Source organism: Typopeltis vanoorti, chromosome 10, assembly GCF_054136105.1.
Source record: "Typopeltis vanoorti isolate ZY-2024b chromosome 10, IOZ_Tvanoo_1.0, whole genome shotgun sequence".
Taxonomy (NCBI): domain Eukaryota; kingdom Metazoa; phylum Arthropoda; class Arachnida; order Uropygi; family Thelyphonidae; genus Typopeltis; species Typopeltis vanoorti.
The window spans coordinates 84,259,592-84,280,105 of NC_143558.1; the positions used below are offsets into that span (position 1 = coordinate 84,259,592).

A 20,514-nucleotide genomic window follows, 5' to 3' on the forward strand; every position below is an offset into this window, starting at 1 on the left:
GAGGTTTCGCATAATAATAAATAATAATAATTCTAAAAAGAGCTATTTTCTGTCTTACCCAATTGCAGTAGGTCCTGATGACATCCATTATGAAATGATGAAACATCTTCTGTTTCCTTTTTTTTAATATATAACAGAATAGTTACAGAGAAAGAGTTTCTTGATACTTGACATAAGTCAGTTGTCTTTGCTATCTCAAAATCAGGATAGGATCCAGTACAAGCAAATAGTTATTGACCTATTGCTGTGACCAGCTGCCTTTGTAAGTTATTAGAGAAAATGGTTAATGCCAGACTTCTCTGGTATTCAGAAAGCAACAATCTTCTCTCCAATACACAATGTGGCTTTTGTGGACATCATTTGACTTTGGACCACTTTGATCCATTTAGAAACTTGTATAAGAGATGTATTCCTGAAGCAAGAACATCTGGTTTCAGTATTCTTTAGCATGGAAAAAGCTTATGACACAGTCTGGAGATAGGGCATATTAAAAGACATCTATAACCTGGGTCTCAGGAGACACCTTCCTGTATTTATTAAAACCTTTTTCTAGTCAAACTTTCCAGGTTCGAGTGTGAAGTATGCTATCTCAGCAGTATCATCAAGAACAGGGTGTTCCCCAGGGCTCTTGTCTTAATTGTGAAACTTTTTTTTTTTTTTGCTATCAAAGCAAGTTAACTCAATCACTAAACAGCTACTTCCCACTTTAGGCAATGCTCAAATGGACAAAAAAAAAAAGAAATGGAAATCTTGACACATTTTGATTAATTATATGGTCTGCCTGGCATCTAGTACAGCCTGTATTCTTCAAGGGAGAGACCGTCAGTGCTTGGAACTCAACAGGAAAAATTTTACATCATTCGTCCAACACAAACTGGATCAATTTGTCTTTGTTCTTTGGAGGTGGGAAATGTCTGAGAGCTCGCTCTAAAATATCCCATAAATGTTCTGTAGGATTTAAGTCTGGTGACTGGGATGGCCATGGCAGACAGGACACCTCACCATCGTGTTCCACAAGCCAGTGGGCGAGCACATTTGTTCAATGAATGGGAGCATTATCTTGTTGAAACGTGGCTGGCTGCATAGGAGAAAAGTGTGTCAACATGGGATGAAGATGATCACTTATGATTGAAAGGAAATGTACAGCATCCATGTTGCCTTCCAGTACAAGTTTACCCAAACCATGCCACATGAATGCACCCCATACCCTTACAGAATTACCAAAACCTTTCACAGTTGGAAACAAGCACTTTGGGTGATAAACTTTTTTTGGCTGTTGCCACACTCATATTGGGGTGCTGATCAGTCTTCATTGCTCCAACTTTATCGTGTGCTTATATGTTATATTCAAAGCTGAATTATGGGTCTCAAGTCTATGGTTCAGCAAAGCAGAGTAACCTGTGATGGTTGGATCCCACTCGTCATCAGGGTATGTTGGATAGCTACTTATGCCTTTCACACATCACCCACTCAAAGCCTTTATGTTGAAGCAAATAAACCAGCTTTATCACTTAGACTGAAATAGTTGTCTCGTAACTATGGCCTAAATGTTAAAGAGATTATGAAAACTAATGGCATGAATGTTGACAACATTAACTGCACCAAAACATATCAGCATTCCTCCATGGCAGGTTTGCACTTCGTTTTGCTACCCCTCACTTTGTTGACTACAAAAGTATCATACACCATCTGTCTTGTCTACCTTCAATTATTTAATCCACACTGAGAAGCCCACTCTGATTTCTTGCCCATATTGACTAATGGTTCAAGATTAGAAATCGCTGATGGCTGTGCTGCCATGTTTCTTGATTTTACTATCTCCAACCAGATCCCACTTGATTTCAGTAATTATACAGCTTATGCTTGTGCATATAAAAAAACTGCTACCAACAGTGTGTAATTTATACAGTCTGAGTTCTTTAAGGCTATCTCCTCTTCGATGTATAATCCACATACGGTGCATTGTGAGGTGTTATAACTGTTGTACAAAATGAAGACCCTTAAATTTGCTGTTCAGTTGTGCTGGATTCCTAGCACAACCGAACATTGGAATTAAAGGAAATGAGACTGCAGCTGCTAGATCAGCTCATGCTTTTTTTTTTCTACATATTTGACAGTTTCTTATATAGACTACAGAAATTTTATAATATGAAAACTAATTTCTCAGTGGCAGTCACCATGACAAGAAGCACTGACAAACAAATTGTATGATATTAAGTATTGACAGTCCAGTGAATGTAGAAACAGAAAAGAAGTTGTTCTTTCTAAGCTCTGCATAGGCCACACTCATCTTACACATTCTCATTTACTGAAGGCTGATTGACTCACCTACATGTGTGTTGCATTTTTCACATCTTACTGTATGTCATATTGTTAGTTGTTTAATAGACACATGCGCATTAGACATACTGTATTTTTTTGAATAACAGCTTCACATGTCTAAGAGAAAACTAAATGTAATTTATTACTCCTATATATTTTACTCAATATGTCATGATCTTCTTTTGGGGATAAGACAGAAAAACTGGTAAAAACTTAAATTCTGAATACAATAACAAGTCATACAGCATGCATATAATATCACATTTGTGATATTACATGCATTAAAATTATCAAGAAATTATATATTTGGTTTAATCCTTTATCCAAGTGTAAGCAAACAAAGTTTGCACCTGAGGTATTTTCAGGACTGGTGCAACTCGTGGTAAAGGTGGTATGACTTCACACCACTTGCCTTAGTATCTATAAAATAAGAGAATGGGTGTGCAAGAGGAGCAGGGAAATGGGAAGGCTCAGGGTGGACAGGGGTACACAGCATGAGAAAGGTGGATGCTCCAAGAGGAGGTGAGAGCATGTGTAGGCAGGAAAGAAATGGATGACCAGGGATCAAGAGGAAACAGATGGAATTGAAAAGGATTCTAAAATGAAGAAGCAGAAAGGGAAATGGCCCCAGTCCAGCATGGAGAGATCACATCGAGTGAGTGGTATCAGTGGAACTAGCTGTAGATCCAGAAATGAGCTGTTGTGTTTGTATACCAATGCTAGAAGTATAAGAAACAAGGCGGATGAAATGGTTGCACTAATTGTGTCTGTTCACCCAAAGATTGTCAGAATAAGTGAGAATGGTTAGATGAGGACGACATCCTGACAGGAATAGAGATGGAAGGGTATGATATGTTTCGTGAGGATAGAAGGGGTAAAAAGGGAGGGGGAGTGCTATTGATGATAGAGAATGAGTTATGTCCATACAAGGTAGAGATGCAAGAGGGAAATAGGGCCAATTGTTTTGAAGCAGTATGGTGTGAGATAGAGGTGAATAGAATCAAATACTTGGCGGGATGTTGTTATAGACCTGGTAATGTGGTGGTGATAGTGAAATGTATAGTCAAATTAGCCAACCAATAAGAAATGGGTGATCATTATGGGTGATTTTAGTCATGGCATTATAGACTGGAATGAAGAGATAGCAACTGGAAGTAAAGAAAATGAATTTGTTGAGTTTTTGAGGGATAACTACCTCAGACAGTATGTAACAGAGGGCACACGAGGATTAAGGGTCTTGGATTTGGTCATCTCATCAGAGGATGTAATTATAAATGAGGTGTCAAATCATCCACCAATTGGTGAAAGTGACCATGAGGTGATTACTTGGGTGGTTGCCAGCAGTGCAAGGATCCCTGTGAGAAAAGGGTATATGTGGAACTACAAGGGGGGGCGATTATGAAGAGCTCAGGAGACAGCTTGCGGGTGTAGCATGGAATGAGGAGTTAGCTGGAAAAGAGATCAATGCAGCTTGGGGGATTTTCAAAAACTATCTAGTAGATGCAATGTCTAAATGTATTCCAAGGGTGAGAAGGTTAAATAAGGTAGGTGTCAGATAGATGAATAAAGAGATTAAGCATGCGATACAGAGAAAAAGGGCATTGTGGAGGCAGCATAAGAGAAGTGGAAGTAACCAATTTCATGAGGTCTACAAAGACCAGGCAAGGAGGGTGACTTGGTTGGTGAGAGTAGCTAAAGAGAGGTATGAACAGCAGTTAGCTAATGAAGCCAAAAAGAATCCTAGAGAGTTCTTTCGATATGTAGCCAGCAAAAGAAAGAATGATTATGGAAGGAAGACATTGATTGGAGGAAATGGTATAAAGACAGCTGTTGCAGAATGTGTGGTGGAGATACTTAATGAGCAGTTCATAAAGATCTTTTAATCTTGTGAATGTGACTTCATGGAGAGATTGAGAGCAGTTGATGATGGGGAGGAGAGACTGACTATAAGTGAGCAAGAAGTGTTTGGGGAGTTGAGTAAACTAGATGTAAATAAGGCTGTGGGACATGATAATATATCACCGTGTATTCTGAAGGAATGCGCCAGAGAGTTGACACCTGCCTTGACATATTTTTTTAATACGAGTCTTGCACTTGGTGAAGTTCCTAAAGAGTGGAAGGAGGGCAAGATTATGCCACTTCATAAAGGAGGTGATCGAACTCAAGCATCAAACTATAGGCCTATCTCTATGTCAGGTGTTGTGGTTAAGTTGTTGGAGAAGCTTGTGAGAACTAGGATCCCGAGTTGGGTTGATAACAATGGCATAATCTTTGATGGACAGCATGGATTTGCTAAAGGGAGGTCATGTTTTAGTAATCTACTTACTTATTACAATAAAGTGACTGCTTCCTTGGACAGAGGACAAGGATACACAGTAATATACTTAGATTTCGGAAAAGCTTTTGATAGAGTACCTCATAAGTTGACAGTCAAACTAGAGCAGATGGGGGTTGGATATTAAATTAGTGAATTGGATTGGAGACTGGCTATCTGATAGGTATCAACAAGTTGTGTATGGGGGTGCGATATCCAGGAAAAAGAAAGTCACTAGTGGAGTGCCTCAGGGGTATGCTTTAGGACCATTACTATTTAACTTGTATATTAATGATATTAGCGAAGATTTAGATGGAGATATTCAGTTGTTTGCAGATGATGCAAAGTTGGGACGAACCATAAAGAGTAGTGAAGATGTTGTGGCCTTGCAAGAAGACTTGAATAAATTGAGTGATTAGGCAAGCAAATGGGGATGTGAGTTCAATGTTGCAAAATGTAAGGTTTTAAAATTTGGAAAACAAAGATGGGATGCAGAATTTATGCTTGGTGAGAATATATTGTTGGAGGTAGAGGAAATAAGAGATCTGGGGGTGATAGTGGATAAGGATCTAAAATTTAGGGGACACATCGCCAAAATTGTGAAGACAACACAAAGACTTCTGGGAATGATGCGGAGGACACTGACGTGTAGAAGTAGGGAGATTCTTGTTCCATTGTATAAGGCTTTGATTAGGCCACACATGGACTATTGTGCCCAGATTTGGCCACCGGATTTTCAGAAGGATGAAGAGAAGTTGGAAAGGGTCCAAAAGCGACTGACTAAGGTAGTTTCTGACCTCTGGAATGTTTGAATATGAGGACAGATTGAGAAGATGTAATTTGCAGAGTCTGTTGGAGAGAAGGAAGAGGGGAGATATGATAGAGACCTGCAAGTTGGTAAGTGGTTGTTATAAGATCAATGGTGGAGAAGTTCTACAGAGAATACTGGGAGATCAGGTGAGAACCAGAGGTCATCCCTGGAAACTGTATAAAGAAGGTGTGAGTAGGGAAGTGAGAGGCAGGTTTTTTTCGTGCAGAGTTGTGAATGATTGGAATGCCTTGCCTGAGATTGTGGTGTCTGCAAGGAGTTTGAGTGTGTTAAGACACGGTATGATGAGCTGTGTTTGTGATAAAAGGACCTCCCAGATGAGTCTTTGACTCCATGAGGTCTTGGGGTGGTAATAATAATCTGCTCCCCCATGCTTTCTTCTTCTTATTTTTTTTTAAACTCCTTGCTGAAATTATCCATTTAACTCTTATTTTATTAATTAACCTAACTGTTAGTATTCAGTCAGCTATCCATTCCTTCAAAACACTCCTTTATCACTTCCCATGCATTACTTACATTTTTCCTCTTAAGTATGTCCTTCCATGGTACTGCTCCAAACAACATCCTAAGTTTCCCATAGTTGCCAGCTCTAATTCCACATGTAGCCCTTCTTTTCTGAAAATTCCTCATGTTTAGCAGCCTCCAAGTCAAAATTGAATGAATACTCCTACCATTTGGCAGTAATGTATCCTCAGATAACATCTCTAGGTCTAGCACTCTTTATCCCTTAGTGCCTTCCATTACATGCTGTCTTAGGTAATTGTTCCTTAATTGCATAAATTCCATTTCCTTCTGCCCATATGATCTTTCCATCTTCCAATCTATATCCCCATAATTAAAGTCATCCATAGCATCTCTCTCACACCAGACAGCCTCAAATGCATTGCTTTTCATTTTAATGACCTCCTGTTGTACTTCTGTTTTAGTCAGCAGTTCATCTGCTCATTGGTAATATCCCCCCCCCATTCATATTTGCTCTATCTGTGCTAATACTATAGCCTTCATCTGCTATGTCTTGTTAAGGTATTATCTTCAAGGGCCCATAACTAACCTTACACTTACAGTATGAAAAACATTTTTAACATAAAGAACATTAAAAAAATATTAGTAACAACACTAAGCACTGTATTGAACCAAAAAAAAAAACTACAAATAGAATAAAGCACAAATTGAACACTAAAAAACATTCCAAAAATGTAATGAACAAAAGAACCATTAAATAAGGAAGAAATAAAATATCAAACTCCATACAAATACAGCATACCACCATACTAACCCTTTGTTCAGAGACAGTTATAAACAGGCCACTACAACACTAATACTAACAGTATCCTGAGTCTATGACTCTTGATAACTAACCTAAGCTTTAAATGTTTATAAAATCAATATTCTATAACTCCTGATATCATCCAAAAAATAAACTACTTACATGAAACAAAACTCAACACTGCCTCGGCTTGGTGTTGCTTAAATAACTAACCCAACCATATAACAAATTCATAAGATAAACATTCTGCTAATATCACACAGAAAACTTAATATGCTGTAAATCATTGTAAAAGCACCTTTTTTTTGATTCATGATAATCTATTCGCCATAATTAATGCCAATCTGTATATCTGGAGTTGTGGTGAAGCTACTGGAGAGATTCGGGTTGATATAGTACGCCCACACTTTAGAGCGTTTTACTTGGAGACTTGTCAAGAATAGCCGATTCGTGCTGAAGGGGAGAAAGAAATGAAAGAGGTATGAATTGGTCGCTAACACGCGAAATCACTTTCTTTATAGGTAAAATTTTCCAACTGTTATACAAGCAACATATAACACTTTAAAAACTACAATGATCATAAAAGAGAAGTTAATTTTTCGACGTGTAATAATAAACAACTCGTCCCCCAATACGGATTGATTACCCAATTATCGGAATGATTTTCCTTCTGTTGACATGCGCAGAAGTGTCGAAGGGTCTCGAATCTGTGGGCGTACTATAACAGTAGTGTTGTCTGTTGTTATCAGCATGAATTTGTTAAAGGGAGATCATGTTAAAGGGGAACATAAATAAGATTTATATAGTACATAAGATTACTAAACTTATTTATGTACTATAACAAGGTGACAAATACTTTGGACAAGGGAGATGCATATACATGGTGTACTTGGATTTTGCAAAAGTGTTTGTATACTGCCATACGACAAACTATTAAATAAATTGAAACAGATAGGATTGGATAACAGACCTCAGATCAGTGACTGGCTGTCGGATAGGTATCAGTTGTATACGGGGGTGCAATATCCTGAAAGAGGAAGGTCACTGTATCGCAGGGGATCAGTTTTGGGATCATTGTTGTTCAATTTGTATGTTAATGATATTGGGATAGGTTTAACTAGTGATATGCAGATTATGCAAAATTGGGAAGAGCAATGCAGAGTTAAGCAGCTGCTATGGCCTTAAAGGAGGACTTGAATGGATTGCATGAATGGGCAGGTGAGTGGAACTGTCAGTTCAATGTTGCAGAGTATACATTGGCAGAGTATACATGGGATGCAAAGTATACAGTTGGTGTGGAAATTTTAAAAGAAATAGAGGAGATGAGAGATCTAGGAGTAATGGTGGACAAGGACCTGAAATTCAGGGGTCACATTGCACAAGTTGCGAAGATGCCACATCAGATAATGGCAATGATGCAGAGGATCCTGATATAGAAATAGAGAAGTTATGGTGCTATTGTATAAGGCCTTGATCAGGCCTCATATGGATCATTGTGTACAGATTTGGTTGCTGGTTTTCATGGTGAGAGGATATGTTGGAAAGGGAAGAGATGATTCACAAAGGCAGTCAGTGGTCTTTGGAATGTGAAGTATGAGGACAGATTGAGAAAATGTAAGTTTCAAAGCCTCATGAATAGGAGGAAAAAAGGGGGGATATGATTGTGACATATAAGCTAGTCAGGGGTTATCAGGTTGACATGGAAGACATTTTTCATAGAATGGGAGGAGGGGGTAGAACAAGAGGCCATCACTGGAAATCGTATAAGGAGGGTGTGAACAGAGGAGTGAGGAGCAGGTTCTTTGCATGGAGAGTGATTGGTGAATGGAATGCATTGCCTGAGTGTGTTGTGAATGCAGACACATTCAATTAGTTTAAAGCACGGTTGGATGAGCACCGTGTGCAATAGTGTGTACCTCCCATGATGAGTCTCTGACTCCATGGAGGTCAGATAATAATAATAATTAATGTATCACTACTTTTGATGTCATTTATAACCATATTCTTTTTAAAATATCACAAAAATTCCAAGATTATACAACTGTTTCCTGTTCCAGGATAATACAACCATTTCCTATAAATTGCTGCATTTACAGATCCATTGCAATCATGCAGAAGTCATATATTCTGCATATAAGTGGTAAATTAATGTGCCACTAGATTATTACAGTATTCTAGATCAGAGATAGTTATAGAAAAATTTTGCTTGGTTACAAAGCAAATTATAATATGCAATAAATTATATTTATTATTGACCTATCCATGCAGTCAGCAGACTCATCATGGAAGGTTCATTCAACTGACAACATATTTATCATATCAATTTCCTAATGTACCCTCAAGGCATGTCCAGACTACTATGACAGCACTACATGATTAAGTTTAAATTATTACTATTCTCCTATCAACAATTTTTCTCCAAATTAGTCTATTACTTGTTAGCATCCAATATTGTGCCTAATATTTTGTGTTTCTAAGGCATTTCTGATTGAATCAATCCACCTAGACTTGATCTTCCTCTGGGTCTCTTTCCTGTTATCTTGGCATCAAACACCTGTTTTGCTAACCTTTCCTCACCCATTCTACTTAAGTGGTCACATACCACCTTATGTTAGCTTTGCTGACACATTCTTGAATGCTAATAATGTCATGTTCCTTTCTGATATCTTCATTTTTAATATGATTGCGCCATTGGTTCACTACTTTAATTTTTCTCAGAACCCTCATATATGTGATATCTAGTCTTTGATCAAGTACTTTATTTCTAACCCAACTCTGAAATCCATAGCTTAACATTGGTTTGAACACCGTCTTGTATACTGCTTATTCCATAAAAATTTATTCAGTTTGGGTACTTTTGTGGTCTACTAGCATAAATACATTGGGTTGATTTAATGTGTGGAAAAGATGTTGACAGTGCATAAGAAATGATAAAGCGGTATCTAACACAAGCTTTGCACAACTGCAAACCAAGAGTCAAGTGAATAAATAGAGGAAGAGTGAGATGGATGAACAGTGAAGTCAAGCAAGCAGTGTTACAGTGCATGAAGAATATAAACTGCTGGTCAGAAAAGTAAAGAAGCATGGTTAAAAAAGAAAAAGTGGAATATGAGAGGAGATTGGCCAGTCAGGTCAATGCTAATCCAAGGTAATTTTTCTGAATGTGGCAAGCAAGCAAGAGGAAAAAGAATTATGGCTGGTTGTCACTGGTGGATAGTTATCAAACAAATGCCATAGTGGAATTATTTAAGGAACACTTCATCAGAGTATATCATGGTGTGAATGATGTGCAACATTTAGAAAGGAGGAAAGGATTAGGAGAATTAAAGGTGAAAGAATCAGAAGTGTATAAAGTGTTGCTTGGGAGATGTTAATAAGGCTGTGGGGATGGATGACACGTCACCACATATTTTTAAAGAATGTGCAAAAGAGTCAGTCATGCCCTTCACTTGGATATTTAATGAAAGTCTTGCATTGAGGAAGGTTCCTAAGGAGTTGAAAGAAGGCAAAATAATACCTCTCTGCACACATGGTTTGAGAACAGAAGTTTCCAATTATAGACCTGTCTGTATATATGCACTTGTGATCAGTGTTGGAAAAACTGGTTAGATGAAGTAAGATTCTTTATGATGGTTGTGATGGGCAGGTCTTGTTTGTTTTAGCAGTCTGTTTACATTTTATGATAATGTGACAAACATGTTGCATGAGGGAGATTCATGTACAGTGATTTTTTTTTTTTTTTTGGACTTTGCAAAGCATTTGATAGGTTACCACATAACAGATTGGTGTTTAAGCTGTTGAAGATGGGAATAGATAGCAGATTGCTTAGATGGATTGAAGATTGGCTTTTTGAAAGATACCAATAAGTTGTGTAAGATGGAACAGTGTCTCAGAAAGGAAGATGACCAATGGTGCCTCATGGGCCCTTACTGTTTAACTTATTTCTTAATGATATTTCATGTGGATTGACTGGGGATCTTCAAATGTTTGCCAATGATTCAAAGTTAGGTAGAATTATCAGGAGTAGTGCTGATGTTAATTCTCTATAGGAAGATTTGAATAGACTTTTAGCTTGGAAAAATGAATAGAGTTCCAGTTTTAATATTAATAAATGCAAAGTGTTACACTTTGGGATACAGAGAGATAAGGCTACATACTGTATTATTGGAGCAGTACTTCAGGAAGTGGATGAGATTTGGGAACTTGGAGTGATGGTAGACAGTGGACTAAAGTTCTGAGGACACATCACAAGTGTTGCAAAGACTGGATCGTATTGCTGCTGTGATAAAAAAGTATATTGACACATAGGGATAAGGAGATTTGGATGCCTCTATATATAAGAGGCATCCCAATTCCAAACACTTTTTCACCTAGTTTTCATTGTGATTATGGAAACACTAGAGAGAGTCCAAAGACGAATGACTAAAGTGATATCAGGACTCTGGAGTGTTGATTATGAAAAGGGTTTGAGGGAATGTGGATTACAGAAGTTAGTGGATAGAAAGAAAAGAGGAGATATGATAGAGACCTTTAAGTTAAGGGATTCTATCAGATTAATACAGAAGAAATTATAAAAATAGTGGTTGTTGAGATAAGAAGCACGTCTAAGCATCTAGGATATCCTTGACTTCTGTTTTCATGTCACCTTTATTATCTTGGATTCCTTTTTCAGTACTCTTTCTTCCGTTTCTAAGCTTTCTCAATAGTCTTGAGAACATTTTGCCCCTTCCTGATATTTACATTCTATATTCCCGAAATCTTTCCATGGCTTTTGTCTGGCTACTTTCACATACAGCTTGGCTCTCTTACATTTTTCTGTGTATTCTTTTAGGACATTTGCCGACTTATTTCTTAGGAACTTCGGTATGCTTTCTTTTCTAGGACTACTTCTTTAACTTCTTGTGTCCACCATGGTGTTCTTATTTTTCTGTCCTTGCAGACAACTTCAATGTTTTCTTCAGAGTTTGCCACTGAGACTCCAAAATTTGGTTCTTGTTTTTGAACTATTTCATTCTTTCTTCAGTGATGTTTTGTATGGTTGAGTCTACAGTTTATCTGCAAAAATTGCTCAACTTTAATTCTTCTTGAAACTTTTTACATACTTTTCTTTTCAGTGTCATTATCAATTTTATCTGCTTAAAGTTAAGTGATGGTCACTTCCAATTTCAGATTCTCTGTACACATTTTGCAACCTGAACCAACATGAAAGTATCACTATCAACAGTAACATAGTGAGGATTTTCTTATTTCTTGCATTTTCTCTCCACATAAATTTGTGCACATCTTTATGCTGGAACATGGTGTTAGTAATGACTATATTTATATATTGTATAATAATAATAATATATATTATATACGAGGGTGCTGAAAAGTTGTGGTAAATACCATGAAGCGATTGAGGTAGAACCATGTTCTAAGTCAGGGTGAGAAACTCTTGGCACGTATGCCAAACATGGCATGCCAACGACTTTTTTCCCAGCACGCAACCCAAGCTTACCTTAAAAAATAATTAAATAAATACATATTCAACATCTTTACTGAGTTGTATATTTTAACTTAATAGAATACAATTGTATTAAGTAGAGTGATACCAAATAAAATACAATAAAGAAACAAACTATCAACTGTTTTAGTAATAATAAGTAATAAGAAAATGAAACAGACATCCTATTTCAAAGACATCTATCTCTGTGATATACTGACGGACAAGTTTTGTCCCTTTCAGCTGTTTCATCATTCGCTTTGGCAGCCAGACTTGGCCTGACTCCTTTATCATCATTCTATATATTTTTCCATGTTTCATAAAGAATTTAAAATTTTTAACGTGTATATATATATATATATATATATATATATATATATATATGGATTTACATTTAATTAAATCATAAGTCATTAAAATATGGATTGGTAGTATTTATTGTCAATTAATATGTTTAATTTATTAGATAATAATCATTCTTACAATATTCTTTGATTTTACTGCTCTAGTGTGATTTTTGATTATTTGAAAAGGTTCTCCCAATACTTAAAACACACCAAATAGTAATATGTTCCCTGAAATTTTGGTTGGCACATGAGAAAATTTTTTCATCAAAGATTTGATGATTTTAGCATGCATACTTAAAAAGGTTGCCTACCCCTGTTCTAGGTGTTTATCAGAACTTTTTAGCCCCACCCCCACATAATATTTATCATATTGAATCTTAAAATCCTTAACACTCCTTGCATTAACCAGGAGTGTTAAGTAATGTGTTCTATTCATCCACAATTCTCTATATAAAAAAATCTATTCCTCTCACCCCTATTTATCACACTCTTACACAACTTTCAGGGATTGCCTCTGATTCTTCTCTCAAGTGTTTGTCACATGATCTCATTTAGTAACTTAATTTTCATCTTGTGTACTCCAGTTATTTCTGTAATAAAGCACACACACAATGTCTAGTTCATTGTCATCATTTGCATTGATTTTGTATATAAGCAAATATTGTGTAATTTCTTTCTTTCTTTCTTTTTTTTTTTTGTTATGAATCCTTACTATTTGAATTTGATGTTTTGAAGTCACTCTTCCTTTTATTTCTTTCTTTTGACAACATTGCAAACAAGGAAACTGAACAATAAAATACTTCTGTCAATATGCTTTTGAAATATTTCACTTATTTTAAAAAAAAATTAATTTGTTATACTATTACATCACATGAAAGACTAATATCTTGCATATTTTCTCTTTATAGAGTTGTTTCGTATATTATCAAATGATATAGATGATATACAGAAAAAGTTTACAATGCCAGCAGTTTTCCAAAGTGACTTTCAGTACCACCAACCTAATCTTGTCAGTGACCAGTACAAATGGACTGTTTATAATAGTACTCAAAACTTACCAGCTGTACTTAATGATCCTCGACGCACAAAACGAGAAACTGATTTTTTTACCAAAACGTGGGGTGACTTCTTTACAGATAATGTTTCTGTTTCACCATCTACTCTTCTTCCTCATGTTGGTTGGGAACAGTGCAGTGATTACTTAGTTAAAACATCCAAGGTAGTATATACTTTGCTTTACAGTTGTATTTTTACAATAAAGGAAAACAGTGGTTTTCTTGTATAGCATAGTATTTCTGATATTAATGCTTTTGTTTTACTTGCTTGCTGAGTTTACTCATGTTTTACTTTTTTTTTTCTCCTCCTTCCTCTAATCACTGAGCATAAACTCAACCACAAAATTTTGTAAACCTGTTGCATGCTACTATTGTGGATGGGTTAAGGACTAGATATTCTATTCTATTAACCAAAGTGATAGTTTTTCAAGCTGTGGTAATCTCACAGACTCGCAAAAAATCTATACCACACTGAGATCCAAACCTACTACTTCTAAAATTTTGATTTTAAGTTCTACATGTCATGTATTTATTTTACTCTGCCAATGTTAACTGGCATTTGTAATTAAAAATAAATTTAGTTATATAGTTTAATTAGGTATATATAGTAATATTAAAGGAAGTTTTGGTTATTTTTCCAAATGCCTGTAATTTTTTTTTGTTTCAGTGCTATATCATTGGATCACATTTTAAACTTCAAATGCCAAACTAAGATGTCAGGATAAGTTTTTTTGACACTTGCTTCTTCTTTCCTTCTTGCATTTGTTACTATTAGCTAGACATCATTATAATATTGTTAGTATGTTTTTTTAAAAGATAATGTTTTAACACTATCAGAGGAATGTTATATCTTGCTTTCCAGTGGCATGTGCAAACTTAATAATAAATGTTGATATATCATCAATATTAATGAAATGATTCATTCAAGTTCTTTCTCTGATTTGGAGTTTGGTAGCCATGGACCTTCATTGTATCCCTCAATATAGTGATGTTTTGGTTGACCTCTTCTTCCCTATAGTTTTCCTGTGATGTTCATATTGGTAACTTCCCTTTCTCTTAGCACGTCCTAACAATTTCATTTTCCTCTTTGTGATTTAATTTAGTAATATTTTTTTTTTCTCTGTCAAGTACTTGTTTTTTTGTTTGTTTGTGTTAATCTATGAACTATAAATCTTTCTGCTTGTTCTATAGTATGGTCCTTTTAAGGTTATGTTTTGGTTTTTATCCATTACTTCATCTATGGTTACTTTTTGTTTTTATTTTTAGTCCAAGTTTATCATGGCTCTATTAGTTTATTAACTGTATTTTGAAGATCCTCTTCATCAGTATTGTGTTGTCTGCATATCTTAAGTAATTTATGTTTCTTCCACTAATTGAAATGCCACTGTATTGCTATTTCTTGCTTGACCTTTTCCATGAAGTTCCCAAACAGCAATGGTGATAATATGCATCCCTGTCAGACTCCTTTTTTTTTTTATATCTAGCCATTGAAAGCATGTTGTTTATGATTAATGCACATGGTTGATTCCAGTATGTTTTTTATTATCCTTAAATCTTTTGAATCCAGATCAGTGTTTTTTTTTCTTCTAAAGTTTCTATAGGTTTATCATGAGAGACAGCGTCAAAATGTGTGAAGGAGATAAGTTTTTGTATAGCAAACGATCTGAGGGTTAGTATTCCGTCTCTGCCTTTTCCATTTCTAAATCCATATTGTTCTTCAGCTGTTATTTTATTTATCTGATTATGACATCTCTTCAGCATTATTCTAAGAAATAATTTCAAGACATGTTATGCACCTGATGAAGTTTTTAAGATAACAAAACTAGTTGTGGTTGTGCAATCAAATAATAAACAGTATTTTTTCTATTTTGGTATCTCTTGGCTTCTAGTCATTAAATTCATTTAATCATGTCATATAGCTGAGTAAATCCGTTCCTCCATAATCAGCACATCTTAGTGAATTTATTTTAATATTGTAATGATTGCGTTTTCCAAAGTTTTAGGCAAGATATCATTATCATATATTAAGTTAAAAATTTTTGTTACCTGGATGATGTACTATTCGCTTCTAAATTTTTTAGCATTTCATTTGTAACTAAACGTGGTGCTTTATTATTTTTTTTTAAAGTGCTTTCTTTCTTCTTTAGTTGGAATTGGAGATTTATTCTTATTAGATTTTAGATCTTCCCTCTTATCTGAATGTAAGTCTTTAATATATTTCTCTTGGTGTTCAGGATATAACTCTCTAAACAATAATTCCTTTTTTCATTTTTTATACAGTTGAGTTTTGTTCCTTCCTCCCCCCCTCTAAGTTCTTTTATCTTGTATTTCGTAAAAGCATAGCAATTGTTTCATTTCTTGGTACTTGCCATTCAGCCATATTTCCTTTTGCCTCCTTATGTAAACTCTAAATTTCTAAATATCCATGTTTCTTTTTCTGCAGAACATTCTTCTGCTAGCCAATCTTACATACAACAGTACCAATTGGGTTTCTGTTTCTTTTCTATTTTCTAGTTATTGTTTCTGTTCTCCAAATACAAGCATTTGCTCCTACTTAATAACTGAAAGGAGTGCCTTTATTCCCACTGCAATAAAAAGTCTCCTGTGCTATCTCATCCTAAGCCCTCTGAAAGATGTGTCAAAGCATTCAAAAACAAAAATTCTGCACACATTCAGTGGGCTCAAAACTCAGCACTTACATTTACAGCCCATTACACCTGTAAACACATCACATCAAAAGCAGAGTTTGTTTGGACCAAATAATGCCTAAGCTTGCCTCCTGATATAATCTCTTGTCAACACTCTTGAACAAAACTTCTGCTCTACTGCATTAACATCTCTCTCTCTGATCTTGATTGAACAATGGTAATGTCTTCTAAAGATAAAACATCTTGGTATCAATCTTTTCTTCTCTTATTTAGATCTCCAAGGCAAATCCCACTATTCCACAAATTATCTATAGCATATCTCCTCTGATCTTCAGTGGGCTGAAAACTCAGCACTTACATTTACAGCCCATTACAACTGTAAACATATCACATCAAAAGCAGAGTTTGTTTGGATCAAATAATGCCTAAGCTTGCCTCCTGATATAATCTCTTGTCAACACCCTTGAACAAAACTTCTGCTCCACTGCATTAACATCTCTCTCTCTCTCTCTCTCTCTCTGATCTTGATTGAACAATGGTAATGTCTTCTAAAGATAAAACATCTTGGTATCAATCTTTTCTTCTCTTATTTAGATCTCCAAGGCAAATCCCACTATTCCACAAATTATCTATAGCATATCTCCTATGATCTTTCATCTGAAGAACATGAAAAAAATACTCAATAACATCCATCCTAAAAACTCTTTTGGTCGTGATTGTATCTCTCCAGTTGTCATACTAATCTGTCATCTAATATAGAAGCAAATCTTTATCCAGTCTGTCAATAAAGAGAGACAGAGTCGTCAGCGATTAAACTATTACATTAAGTTGCTCTCACTTGAATATTAACTAAATTTATGAGGTCAGCAGCAACCAGCTTCTTTACTACCTTGAAGACCCATCACTTAATTAGTTCTTCTTATTCCTTCCCTCCTCTTTTACCTTGTGGTGTCGAGGATTTTTCTACATTTAACCACTACTATATCGAGGATAAGGTGGTTAGTCCTATCCAGTGTGTCCTATGTCTGTAGATGCGTGTGTTCATGGGCCAGTTTGCCTTTCTGGGGAATGAAAAACCTAACATTCCGGGTGGGGAAAAAACCCCTACCTCCATATGAGTCTGCCTAATTCACCTTTAATCGAAAGAGAAACAGATAAAGGTTCCTCACTTCACTGACAGGAATTGAACTCGGGTGTTTCTGACCAAAGGGCTTTGTCTATATCGACTGAGCTACGGAGGCTATAGTTAATTAATCACCAAAATTGATTCTTTGGCGCAGTCTTCCACATATTGTTTTCTTCAAATATTCTCCCTCCTCACCAGGGTTTCAAGAAACTTGTTAACATAACATATTAACTCTCTCCACTCTGATATATATATATACCGCGTATGGTATATATATATTATATATATACCGCGTACAGTGTGTGTATATATATATATACTGCGTACGTGGTATATATATATATATATATATATATATATACAGGGTGTTCGGGATAAATTTGACATATTTATAATTAATTATATTTTTCCGTAAGTTACATGTATTAACACACACTTCTCTTCATTTAAAAGTTTGGACCCTTCTTCATTCATATACAAGATGTCAGAAAGGATGGATAGCTGGAACCCACCTGAATCATGGAAGAGAATAACTTGTATCATGATGATTCGTGCCCGCCATCAAAATAAGGATATTACGACTGCTGCCCAATGCTCCCTGAATACAGTAAAAACAATCAGGCATGAACTAGAGACTTGCAATGGTGACTACGAGGATGTAGCAAGAAGAAAGATCCCTAGCAGACGATCTGATTGCGTTCGTACAGCAGAATTCCTCGCAAATCTGCAGGAACAGGTGTTGAAGAACCCTGGCATTGGAATTCGGGCTTTGTTCGTGGAGTTGCTAACTGTAGTCAAGCCCTGGATAACAAGGGTAGCCAATGGTAGGCCGTATGTATGGCAGCAGGATTCGGCCCCTTGCCACACCTCTGGGAAAAGTCAAAAATGGTTGTCTGAAAATTTCTACGACTTCACCAGTCCAAATGTTTGGCCTCCAAACTCCCCAGACCTTAACCCCATGGATTATTTTGTATGGGGCGCAGTTGAAAAAGACACCAATCGCACTTCCAGTAATACAAAAGCCCAGTTAATGGATAAAATTAAAACAGTTTTTGCGGCCCTTCCCAGGGAGACTGTAGCATCAGCTTGTTCGAGGTTCCGAAGCAGAATTGAAGCTGTGATCGATGCTAATGGTGGTTATTTTGAGTAAATCTTGTTGGTAGTATTGTAATTAACTCTGCCTGTAATGTTTTTTTGTCAATTCATTAAATTTAATAGATACAAAGAAGATTTTCTTTTTCCTTACGAAACTGTCAAATTTATCCCGAACACCCTGTATATATCACGTTAATCAAATATAATAATCAATGGTAAAAAGTACAATTCGTCCATGATTGATTACTGTATTAATAGTTCGTTTTATATGGTACTCAAGGAAGTTATCAAGAGTCATTTGAACAGTTTTAGTTTTAATCTTATCGTCATAGATTCTACGATAACAAGCAAAATGACTCTCCAGACCTTGGCAAGCAAGCATTCTTCGATTAACATCTGTATCCAAATCCATTACTTACTGCTTAAGCGATTCTAAAGTGCAAAATATTCCATCCAGTTCTTTGACTGTTATCTCCTTTGGAACCTCATCTTCACATTCCATTTGTCCGTTGTCTTCATATGTGCATTGTTGTTCAATTTCAAGAAGGTGTTTTCACTGAAATCTTTTGAATTTGAATCCAATAATTCTTTAACATCTTCTGCATCAACACCATCAACACCACTGTCTTCACCAATTGCAACAATTTCTTCAACCATGTTGTTCACAGGATTTTGAAAAACAACCTAAGTCATTAGCGCATTCTGGCAAAAGGTTTTCCAAACAGCTTTCATGCAGCTAGAAGACACTTGCTCCCATTAGTCATGAATGTTTTCAATTGCGTGTTCAATGTTAAATTTTTTCCAAAATTCTTGGAGTGTAATCGCATTTTCTCCCGTTGTTTCTACTGCCTTTGAGAATGTCCTTTTAAGAAAATAGGCTTTGAAAGTTGCATAGGTTGTAGCAATGATGTCGTATTTGGTGGGGAAAATAAAACTTTAACATTCTCAAACAGATCATTAAGAGAATTTGGATGACTAGGTGCATTATCTAAAAGCAAAAGAGCTTTGAAAGTTAAGTTATTTCTCTTGCAATAAGCTTCAACTGCCAGGCAAAATAAGACTTAAACTGATCTTCGAATAGACTTTGGGTAACCCAAGCCTTCTGATTCGCCCGCCAAATTACAGGTAAAGAGTTCTTGTTACATCCTTTTATAAAGTCCTTGGCTGCGCTGCCTCTTTTTTTTTTTTATATAAAATTTCTAGAAGGCATTTTTTTCCAATAGAGGCCAATTTCATCTACATTGAAAATTCGGCGGTAATCGTAATCATTTTCTTCGATAATTTTCTGCAGCTCAGCAGGAAATGTGGATGCAGCATCTTCATTGGCACTTGCAGCCTTCACCTGTTATTTTCACATTCTTTAGTCCAGCTCTAGATTTAATATTTTCAAGCCAGCCTTTGCTAGCTGCGAATTTTGAATTGTCTTCTTTATATTTAGTCTCTTTAAGTCTTGAAAACAGGATTAGAGCTTTGGCCATGATATTATGGGCACTAATTGGAATTCTGTTTTGATTGCAGTCTTCCAGCCAAATAATCAATAGATCTTCCATTTCAACCATCATAGCACTCTGGTTATGTGTGCATTGCATACTTGCAGATGTAGATACAACTTTACATCATCATGCTCACACCAAGAGGCTTGCATGTTTTTGCATGGTAAATTGAAAGGCGCGTTAATCAAAACTCTTACCGAGTATATCAAGGGATTGCTGCAATAAATTTCGGCACGTTAATCAAATCCCGTGTTAAACAAAACCGCGTTAAGCAAGGGATACCTGTGTGTGTGTATATATATATCAGATTAGGTGATATATATATATAATATATATATATATATATATATATGCAAATTAGTTTTTTTACCTTGGGTAATGTATATTAACCCTAATATACATTACCATAATTTTATAAACTTAGTTATTTTACTCCTAAAAATTTTAGGAGTAAAATAACTAAGCTTATAAAATTACTTAGTAACCTAATATATATATATATATATATATGAAGATGGTCTGAAAAGTTCTTAGCT

The 20,514-nt window shown here is 35.7% G+C and overlaps 1 protein-coding gene across 2 annotated transcripts in view; it reads left to right on the plus strand.

Annotated features, from left to right (window-relative positions):
- Positions 1–20,514, plus strand: part of scat (VPS54 subunit of GARP complex scat) — a 393,993-nt gene that overhangs the window by 15,040 nt on the left and 358,439 nt on the right. For both annotated transcript variants that reach the window (XR_016548906.1, XM_090398663.1), the window contains exon 2: positions 13,470–13,780. Coding sequence is in view for 1 of the 2 variants with exons in the window: in XM_090398663.1 (XP_090254789.1) it covers positions 13,470–13,780 (311 nt within the window). In the remaining variant the exon portion in view is untranslated. The remainder of the gene's footprint in view (positions 1–13,469; positions 13,781–20,514) is intronic.